At 42.6% G+C, this 11,232-nt stretch overlaps 1 protein-coding gene across 4 annotated transcripts in view; it reads right to left on the bottom strand.

Annotated features, from left to right (window-relative positions):
- FMNL1 (formin like 1) overlaps positions 1-11,232 on the bottom strand; it is a 419,565-nt gene that overhangs the window by 207,292 nt on the left and 201,041 nt on the right. For all 4 annotated transcript variants that reach the window (XM_086923863.1, XM_086923862.1, XM_086923864.1 and 1 more), the window contains 2 exons: positions 6,712-6,789; positions 833-906 (listed from right to left, as the gene is read on the bottom strand). In XM_086923863.1, coding sequence (XP_086779989.1) covers positions 833-906; positions 6,712-6,789 — 152 coding nt within the window. The remainder of the gene's footprint in view (positions 1-832; positions 907-6,711; positions 6,790-11,232) is intronic.

Below are 11,232 nucleotides of genomic sequence, written 5' to 3'. Positions count from 1 at the left end.
AATGGGAGACAACGAGAAGGGAACAGACACATCAGATAGCAAAGATAGGAAGACAAAGATGGAAGGAGGGAGACGGGAAAGAATGAGCACACTGTGCTGCCAGAGACAAGGAGACTGTGTGAACATGATATTAGTTAAAGAAGTGAGGAGTAGACGTAGAGAGAGAACAAGGCAAGAGCTTTGGGCGAGGAAGAGAGATCAGCAGAAGGGTCTAACAGGGAAAGCGAGAAAGGACGAAATTGAGGCTGATTACAGGCAGGGAAACTGAAAGTACGGTCGGCCAGCGGCCAGCCATGAATAATTAGGGGAGGAGAAGCCGCACAGCACACGCTGGGAGAAGCCCTTTGATGTGCTGTGCGGCCGTGAAAAAATGCAATAGGAGGGAGGGAGGCTGATGCGCGTGCTTGTTTGGTCACGTGATTCACGTGAACTTAAAGAAAACCGCACAAACGAAACCCTTGGTTTGACGAGCATTTTGAGCACTTGAATTCTCGCTCCGCTCAATGTGCTTGCGCGCATTGATAGGTCGCGAGACCTAAAAACATCAACTCACCACAATAATTGATAACACACCTTGCAAAATCAGAACTAGCCAATATCAATGCAAGTTGATGGCAAAACCAGAACCTAAACGAACTAATCCCAAAACCAGTCAATTTGAAAATCTTCCAAAGTCAAAAGCAGCCGGAACAAATGGAGCCAGCCGGTCCCAAGAACAGGGGCATTCACTGGAGACTGGAGTCTTCCTATAATGTTAGACATGCAACCTGTGCTTAACTTCAGTGCCAAAAAATGGTTGCAGTCCCAAAGATTGATGGTGCCAGTTATTTACCCGATGTGATTCGTCCGTAGGGATATTTCCAGCTCACGTAACACCTGCGTGGATTCATGGAGACGCCTCTTCAACTGGGTAAGACGAAGAAAGAACAAATCCCATTAACATTTTAATACAACAAACAAAAGTACGTTCACTACAATCTGCTGTCCAAATGAGGCAAGAAAATGTATTTGTTTTTGTTCACTTGTTTTTTTTCATTGTTTTCACATGTTACAATAATTTGCGCAACAAACTTACAGCTAATATATAAAACGTGCTAGTCAACACATAGGCACAAACTGCAGTACATCACTGGACCTGGACAAAAATGTGAGAAACATCTTTGCAAAACAAGTCACAGTAAAAACAACATCTGATCTTTAGAACATCTGAGCTTTGGAAAAAAATAACAATTTGCAAGTAAATCTATTGACGTAAGATCCTCTTCAGCTAACTTCAACAAGCCTCTCGCGACCCTCCCCCCCCCCATCCCTCCCACCCAAGCCACAACAGGCACAACGTGCCCCCTGAATCCAACGGGAAGTTTCCAAGGACATTGACAGTGATATTTAATTCAGACCTCAGCAAGATGTCATTGTTCTAAAAGGCCACTTTGTGTCTGTCTCCACTGCCTACTTTGTGGCACTGGTTGCAGATGGCAAGCACCAATGCTTGTTTTTGGGGGTAGAAACTTATTTTTTTATCCTCTGACTTTGGACCAGAGAAAGGAAGAAAATGTAGAGAGAAAGAGGAAAAGAAAGATAGGGAATCGGCTACAAAGTGAGAAAGCATGGACAACAACGCGCCCGCAAGAGTGAGATAAAGAGCCAGGAATCGTAGGCTGGTGGAAGAAATAGGAATGATGTGGAATCCAGACTAGTCCGCTGCTAAGGAAAACTTTTGGGACACACACACACCCTATTGATATATATTGATATACAAATAATTATATTTCTCCTCATTTCATAAGGCTCAGGTAGGTGCACCACCATTTTGGGGTAAAGAAAGCCATGCTTACACGGTTGGATGCATGGATATGCCCATGCTCTATCCATGCAACGGCTACCTGACGCAAGTAATGCAAGACAGTGTTACTTTAAGACTGCCATGCAAAGCGGGGTTTTCAATGCTTTGTGACTTTTAAAACAGATATTGGTTCGCGGCTGCACCTACAAGGTGGCACAGGTCTGATGCAATATCAAAGTAAATCTGAGCCCTAGTGTCCTGTCACACTTCCTCACCACCCTGGATACTCAAAAAGATCCTTCCGACCCCATTAGTAAAGGAAAGCAAATACCTGGCATCTTACCTTTCTCCAGCAGCACTCTCTGAGCAATCCCTTGCCCTTCCCACCCAAGCTGCGCCGCCTTCTCACAGTCTAGGAGCAGAGAGAGGGTCTCACACTGGCAGCAGCCCTATGAGAGCTGCTTCTCAGCATGGTTTGCATTTCCTTCAGGAGACCCACGGCTGTCACGAGAACACCATTCACGAGGAAAGAGTACCACCTGTGGTTCCAGCCTTCCAGAGTCAGCAGAGGCCAAGACAGAAGGCATCCACCGCCCGACGGAGCACTAAAGCCAACTGAGCTATGGATATGAGAAAGCTGTGTTTACGCTAAATGCTTCTTATAAAATCCATACATAAGATATAAAATTATCAGGGCTCGAGTCGGGGTACCAAGTGGGTGGGAGGCGTCCCCCCACTTATTTTACCGGGGGACGCCATCCCCCCTGGTAAAGCTGGACTTCACTCTTTGGCCTCTCTGGGACGAGGAGCTTGGCACCTTTCGTGACGTCACTTCCTGTCGTGACGTCACTTCCGGTGACACCGTCCCCCCACTTCTTTTTTTGCAACTTGTGGCCTGAGAACTATAGATGGGTAACAGTGAATTATGGGGATGTTTTTCACTGAATAGTTCTGAGTTACATCAAATAGACAACAAGAGCAAAGATCGAGTTGTCTGTGGTGTCACTCAGAGCTCCAACATAAAAAACATTCCCGTAATTCCCTTTTTAGCCAGCCCTAATTTTTTGTTACGTATGGCCTCTAAAATCATCTGCCCCTGCTTTCAACTGCAACGCTGGGGCAGAGGAGGAATGGGGGAGGCATACAGATCATACCCTCTCCTCCCTGACCCAAATGTGAAAGAATAAATACTAGACCTCCTGCCAGCCAGCCCCACCAATCTCTGAGCCTTTCCTTCCTGCTTCTCCAGAAGCTGTGACCCCCTTTTTCCAGCACTTCTCTGACAGGCTCTGTACCAGAGCAGCTTGGGATTCCTATATCACTTAGTATTTTCTTAATAACTGTTGCTACATCATAGCAGTGAATGAACAGATTTAGAACCTGTTGCTCAAGCTAGTGGCTCTCAACGAGAGCCATACATTATTGAGAACCTATTCTAATACACATGTTCAATTACATTGATGGTCACCGGCTAAGGTATTCACCAAAGAATGGGATTAAAGTTGTGTTGAGCTGTTTCATTTTTTTTGTTTCTAGTTAGAAAGGTCTAGGTGAGCCATCAATGAGAAAGAATGACCTCTCACCCCTTTTAGAGAGACATACACCTTCAAGGTAGACATGGCAGCACTTAGAAGAACCTGACCAGTTAACATACTGTTTTTAAAGAGTGTTTACTATTGTGGTAAGCATGTTTGTATGTACTATAAATAACTCTTAGAAGAGAAGAGAACTGAGGCACTTGGAGATAAAATGATTTGCCCTTCTCTACAAAATTAGGCCAAACTGGGAAGCCAGAATTATAACTCAAGACTCCAGGGTTTACCACTGAGGCATTGGCTACCTGAGAATACCTCTTACTGCCAGTAATCCTCAATTTGCACATATGGAATAAGGGGGTATACATCTTTATAGTACTAAGCAAGTCATAGAGGCTGCTTCCAAGTGTTTATTTGCAGAGAAGAAAGGGTTTAAAGAATACACTGATTGCCACTTCAGGTTAGGACGGACCGCAGCTGATTGGCAGAGGTTCTCTGGCCTATTTCTTGAAGGTGGTTCATAGATCATTGTCTAATAATTTCTGGAAAAGACTGAATGGAGAAGGTCCCCTCAAAATAGCATATCTCTGTAAGAAGGAAATAGAGACCAGCGATCTTATTTGGGCGGTTCAAGCAAGGAATAAACTAGATAAGTTATGCGCTAAACTTACTTTAGAGCAAGACCATTGGAAATTAGCGCAGCAGATCCCAAAGCGGGAGTTACGGGCCATTATTAATGCGAAGGCACGAGAAGATTTATGCTATTTGAAGAGCAAATCTTCGACCCGATTTTTGATAAATGGATGGGTTAATGACGACATTTTCCCCTATATAGATGCTATGCCTAACCCAAAGCTCAGAAATATAATATTGAAATTTAGAGTCGGCCTAAACCCAAGTAACATTAATGGGAAGATAAAATCACTAATGTCAAAGGACCAAGGCCTGTGCTCATGTGGCCTACAAGTAAAATGTAGTAGCGAACATATTTTGCTGGATTGTTTGTGCTTTTTAGAAGAACAGAAAAAAATGTTAAACCTATATTGATTGTATAAAAAAGTTTTAGTAGAGACCAAGCACTTAGCTTATTGACAAATATGAGATTTTTAAATGTGGCATGTGCAATAGGAAGATTCTTAATTGCTATACAGGAGTCACTGAAGGAAAAGGCATAGGTTGAAGTGAACATATGGTGAAAATTCAATTTTACCTATAATCGGGGGACTATACTAGATTTTACAAATATATAGTTAATGTATGTGCAATTCCATGTTGCCTTGGTGAAGAACTAAGAGATCTTATATGTGGGCCTTTTACTGTCTATGTTAGAAGGTTTTTATTGTGTAGTGTACTGTTTTATGGTAAAACCTTTGGGATAAATCATGTTTTAATTGTTTGTAAAGTGCTATTTTTTATGGTTAATTATGCCAAATAAAAATATTCAAATGGATGGAGATCATTGTCGAACCTCCATTAAGAACTTAGACTATGCGCTCCACAATGAATGAGTAAATTTTACCAAGCAAAGCTTTGTGTTAAACAGATCTCAAAGTTCTGTATTTGACAACCCCATAAATGTTATATAATAGAACCTGGGACGTGGGCACTGATTGGCAGCAGTGTGTGGAATTCACAAACTCACGAAGTGCAGACGATCTTGGAGAAAGCAGGTAATATGTGGTCATGTGGGCTAAGTAGCATTCGGGCCACTTACTAAGGGAATGAATACATCCATAGGAGATCACCAACCCGTGGGTTGAATACCAGAGAGTAGGACAATAGAGGCTTCCTCTGGGGCATACATATATTTAAGAGTAGGAGCTCTATACTGGTACTGTCAAAAGCAGTGTACCAGCTTGCGTCAGGCTGCAAGTTAGACGGCCTTTATTGTATGAGCGCATGGCTTGAAGGCTTCAGGCTTTGTGGTTCCAGCGGGAACAGAAGAGAGGGAGTGGAGTCCTTGTCAATGCTTGGTTGAAGCTGTGCCAGCGGCTGGCCTCTGTGACATCTTAAGGATGCCCATCTGCAACGTACTACTGTCTGGAGCTGATGCCCTTGTGGAAACAGGCTGTGTTGCCATGTTCCAGACCCAAGAACAATAGAAAAGGTGTGTGGCATGGAAGTTGTACAGGACTGCGCTGCCATGAGAGGGCTGAGAGGCTAGGAAAGGGCGGTGGCTTACATGGCTTGGCCAACTCAGGATTGGGATTTATACACTGAAGAGCAAATGCAATGAAAAACATGGCCCCAGATAGAGTATCATGATCCCAAATTCAACACAGAGTCTTAGAAGGTGGAGGGTGGATAATTCTAGCATATAAATGGAAGGTAGAAAGCTCGAACAACATAGGGGCTGTTCTGGAGAGTGAGGCATCGAAACAGGCTGCGGTTTACACATTACGACCTTTGCCATCTTGAATATAACATTAGCCCCTGCCAGCCCAGGAGGGTCCAAACACAGAAACCCCCAGTATGATGATGGAATATTGAAATAAAAAGCTGGTCCTATAGAATTGATCTATGAATCACCTTTTACCTGATCAATTACAAGAAATAATATATGAAATTAGCAATGGCTGAAAGGGATCTCAGTTTCTGAAATGTTGCCATCTTAAAAGCTTTGTGATCAGTATTTTTAAACTCGTTATTTATTAAATAAGATGCATCTTGAGTCTTCTACAATGCAAGCTGTATGACATAGATCTCCATAGCTAAGAATTTGCAAACAACCAAACAAGGAAGGTTGGCGTAACCCATATCCACAAAAAAGAATCTGCTAGACATCACACTTCGAGGCAATCAAGCACCCCACATGTACCCCACTCATGGGTTTGATGCCTGAAAAAGGGCAAAGAAGAGTTCTTCCTTTAAGCACTCCTATAAATCTACCAGCTGAATCCTTCCCATGGATCTGTCCAAACTTAAATGGAGATCCCTCAAGCAGTCATTCAATACTTGGAGATTTGCCGTCAAACCTTAAATGGAGGTCTCCCTAGTATTCATCCAATACTTGACGAAGAGTAGCAAACACATCTCCCTATAACAAGCCTTTAACCAAAGAAGAGTGTCCTTCCAGAAAAGTGGCCCATATGCATGTTCGTATAAGGATGAGGTCCTCAAGTGTAGAACTCATATTCAAACAACAAATCTTCTCCCTGAGGGCACACCCAACCAACTATTAAGAAGGCTCTTCTCGTGGAGCAGCTCACATGATGGATCTCTGCAAAAAGGTTCAATACTCTAAGAAGGATGAAGAAATCCCCTCCTTCTCTTCAAACTCTTTTGTCGGCCCGAGCAACTATTCCAAGGCAGACCCCAACGAACAGGGACTTCACCCAAGCATGGCTCCATACCTGAAGGAAAATCATATGTTGTGTGTCAAACAGATCTCACCTTCCTGCCGCCTGTGTCCAGGTACCCCTTCAACTTCTGGATGTAGGCAGACGGAGGGTTCTTCACCTGGAACCGGTCCTGCAAGGCAAAGGGAGATTTAGGAGTGAGAAGATGATAAAACTATCACTGTCAGAAAGCTCTGGCTACATGTCTACGAACAGACTTATCAATGAGTGACTGTGGAGGAGTGCGTGATACAAAAGGGGATGATGGACGGAGCGTTTGAGCAAATCAAACACTCACCCCCAGTAAACTGATCTGGGTTAAATCCATCACCATTCTTTAGCCCACTCTGCCACCCCAGTTCAGACATGGCCATATGCAAATCAGTCTGACCCTGTGCCTCATGGGAACAGTCCAGCCCGAACTGCCAAGCCATGTCTTCCCTGGACCGGAAACAAGCTTCCGAGGACCGGTTTCGGATTCATAATCCTCTTCAGCCAGGCTATCTTGAATCCAGTGGCCAAGTGAGCAAGGGACTCACGTCTGAGCATACCCTGCCAACTAAGGGCGAACAAAGCGATACAAAAGGGGATGATATCCATCATCCCCTTGTATCGTTGTGGAGGAGTGCGTGGCACAGCAATAGAAAGTACAGTTTACTGAAGTACTTGCGTGCCGAGGGGAGTACACGTTTCGACTTGTGATGTGCCTGCCCATTAATCAGTGTGCAGGGTTGCATATAAGTGTGCATTAATGAGTGTATGAGCATACATTTAAAACTATGACTACATGTTTCAAGGATGTGATTCTATTACTTTGCAAATTTTACTGTGTGGAAATGCTACATCGTAAGTACATCGGGAGTGTTTACATCGCAGGCAGTTTTCTTAGTATTTCACTTTGCAAGTCTTTACCTGACAGATAAGTCCTTTACTGCACAGGTGAGTTATTTTTCTATTGTTTAAAGTCATCTGTTTTAGCGTGATATATGTGTATATGCATTTGTGTGTGTATGCATGTATATATATAAATATATACATATATTTATATTAAATTAATCACTTAATTTAATGATGTGTAAGTAAATTAATTGTAACTTCCAACTTTTACAATGAGTTTAAAGGCACATTTGTGTGTGTATGTATGTATATATCTTTAGTATATATATATATATATATATATATATACACACACATATGAGTGGTGTCATTCTAGCGGCACACTCTATATCCATGACACGTGCTAAGCATACCATGGCACTATCATGTTCTGATAATCACCCACTTTGTCTCCAATGTTAGGAATCACTCCCTGGATCAATCACGTAGGAAGATACTTTTCTGATACGCTTAAAGTAAGTTTGTTGGGTATGTACGGTCAGAGAGACATGGTTATAGGCAGGGTCGGACTGGGACAGAAAATAGGCCTGTGCACCAAAATAAAAGTAGCCCTCATTATTGAATTAGATAGATAAAAAATAGGCCCATGTTTGCAAAGTGTGGCAGTTTTGAACTTATAAAGCCACGCGGTATAAGTGCTTTGCAAGGTATGGAAGACTGCATGAATTGGAGCTTGCTGCAGACAGTGCTTGTTTTAATATATGTGGAATCAGGGGCGGCCTTAGGCATGTGCAAGCTGTGCACCTGCACAGGGCCACCAAACCCCAGGTGCTGCCAAGCCAATATGTATCCTTAATATAATAATCCTCTGAGGATGGATACATATTGGCGTGGCGGCCCCTAGCAGGGATTTGGCGGCCTCCTGCTCTATTCCACCTCCAAACATCCCCCCCCCCCCTCTTCACTGGCCTCCACGCCTGCATTCCTCCGGGGGGCCCCTACCTGTTCCTCAGGGGCCCCCAACCTCGCTCCCTGCCCAGGGTCTCCATGAGCCTTGAGTCACCCCTGGTGGAATCAACAGAAATACAGTATCAATGTTCCAGCTGACCATAAAACAGCAACAAATCAGTCCACACACTGACCTATCAGATCAGCCTGTTGGATTCAGCCTGATTGCCCAATAGTATAGTCAGACCCTGGTTATTGACAACTTGTTACATTAGGGGTACAATAACATTTATTTAAAATGTCGTGTGGTAAATGTAGGACCCTTATTTGATTCCTTAAATGCAATGTATGAAGCCAAAAAATATTCCAAAATGCCCTTAAGGAATCGCAAATTACCACCAACTTCTAGTTGGTGGTAAATTGCGATTTCCTTGAAAAATGCACTTTTCAGCATTTTTCAAAGTGCCATGTGGCGCACATACATGCCCTTAGGGCATGTATGTACGCCACATGTGCACCCATGTATGTTTCAGGGGTGCAACAGGGTGTCCTTTGGACACCCCTGCATCCTTTAAATTATTCTCAATTTGCAATTTTCAAATTAAGGAATACTAAGAATTCGCTTAAAAAAAGCGAATTTGTACATACATACCAATTTGCAATTCTGAAATAGCGATTTCTTAAAAATCGCTATTTCAGAATTGCAAATCGGTACCTTCATACATTTGGCCCCAAATAGCTTCTTTATTCGTTTTTTATATTCATGGTGACATTTAGGAAGTATTTCTATTTAGGCAGAAGTTGAATCCACATAACCACTCAATTGCCACATATTTGTGTTTTGAGTGTTGTTGATGGCACTAGGGGATAGATTTATCAAGGGATTGCATTGCCCTTGCATCAGGCAGGGCATCCAGAGGGTATTGCAATCCCTAAGTCAGATGTACCAGGCAAGGCAAGGCCACCTTGCTTGGCCCTGCATTGCTTGGTGACTCTGGAGTAACGTAAGGTAAGTCGCTGCCTTGCTTCACTCTGCCCTGGGAAGGCGTTCCATGGGTGTAGCGTGGGTGTTCTCACGCATCCACCCATGGATTTAGGCGCATTCTTAGATTTACCAACATTGGTAAAGCTGGGAATGCGTCAAAATGCTACGCCTTCGAGGAGAAATATCTTCATTCTTGTTTCCTCTCCGTGTGCTGCACCCTGCAGCACACGGATAAAGCGTAAACGCCTCTGAGGAATGTTATGTTTTTGTGCAGGAAGGCGCCCCTTCCTGTACAATAACAATCCTGCCTACAGCCCAGGCACCCTTGTACCATGGGGCAATGGTGCCTGAGTTGGTACAATCCATCACATTGTGCACCAGTGCAAGGAGTGGACAGGAATGCCCCATATGAAGTTAAATATGGTGCCTTCCTGCCCTCTCCCTTTCATTCAGCGCAGCAATGTGTCTTGCTGCCTTGCATGAACATTTGACAAATCTGCCCCAAAAAATTATCATTTCTAAAGTAGTCACTTGACACATGGATTCCTCATTTACAGATTTTGGAGAGGTATGTAGTCTTTTCCCCCACTGACAACTCTTGTTCGGGCAATGTTAAGTGCTATAAAAATGCAGTTTTACTCTAGGTTGTGTGTCAATAATACCTCAAAATCAAAATACACACTATTTTCTTCTAGCTTTGTTCCAGAAACGTTGCTAGATTCTCAACTGGCTAGCCTGCGGTAAGGGGAATCTGGGCCTTTTATATAGGGGAGCTATTTAGTGCCAGTGGACAGTATAGCCTCCATATTCTTCCAAAATGTTATTGTATTTTACCATAGATGACATATCCTCTCATAGTTCTCACTGTTCTTCAGTATCTTCCTCTTTCCATTCATCAGCGATTTAGCACCAGTTTTTTTCATTTTCTGTTAATATACTGTACAGATGTGAAACACCGTGCTATTTATAATGATTTATTATTCACAAGTGTTCCTTGTCGTTGCTGCTTAATGTGCCACAGTAAGTTGAATGCTTCAGCACTTGAAGACCTGACGGATGAGTTTCCAATAGTATCACTTCGTGAAACAATTCTTTCACTGCCGTCATATATGAGGTATCTTTGGGTATATCTAACAATCATTGGCAAATCCAATAGGTCTGGCCTTAACACTGTGCAATGGTCCAAGTGATTTTTTTAAATTTTAATTGCAAGGATATGCCACTAAATAAAAAGAAAACACCCTAGCCGTCTAAACATGACTGATGTGGCCTTTTTACTAGTGAGTTTTTAAAAGAACAAGTACTGTAGTATTTTTATTATTATTATTATTATTATTATTATTATTATTATTATTATTATTATTATTATTATTATCTGTGGAGAGGCAATAATAAATCACCACAGAACCAAGCACTCAAATTGCAGTCAACAATGTTACATAAAAACGTTATACCTTGAAAAGGAGATGGAAAATAAATCGTCTTCTAGCAGGGCACCCAGACTTCAGGCAAAATAAAGAGGTGGCATTTAAAGTTAATATAACAAAGCACACTTGAAATGAGCTTTGTCACTAAAGAGAAAGAAACTATTTTAGGTGGATGTGAACAGTGTGCACATGCTTTGTACAGTCACTCACAGTGAAGAGACCCAATAGGCAAAGTGGACTGACCCATTGCTCCATGCATATGCAGTGGTGGGAGAAAGCAAAATGTTCATAACAATTTAACATCTAAACGGATTAAGCCCTCTGGCCAAAGGCGCATCTATGTATGTATATCATGTATGAATTTATGGAACAATAATAA

This window comes from Lissotriton vulgaris, chromosome 5 (assembly GCF_964263255.1).
Source record: "Lissotriton vulgaris chromosome 5, aLisVul1.2, whole genome shotgun sequence".
Taxonomy (NCBI): domain Eukaryota; kingdom Metazoa; phylum Chordata; class Amphibia; order Caudata; family Salamandridae; genus Lissotriton; species Lissotriton vulgaris.
Note: the sequence above shows the minus strand (reverse complement) of the source record. Positions and strands in the feature narration are given on the sequence as shown.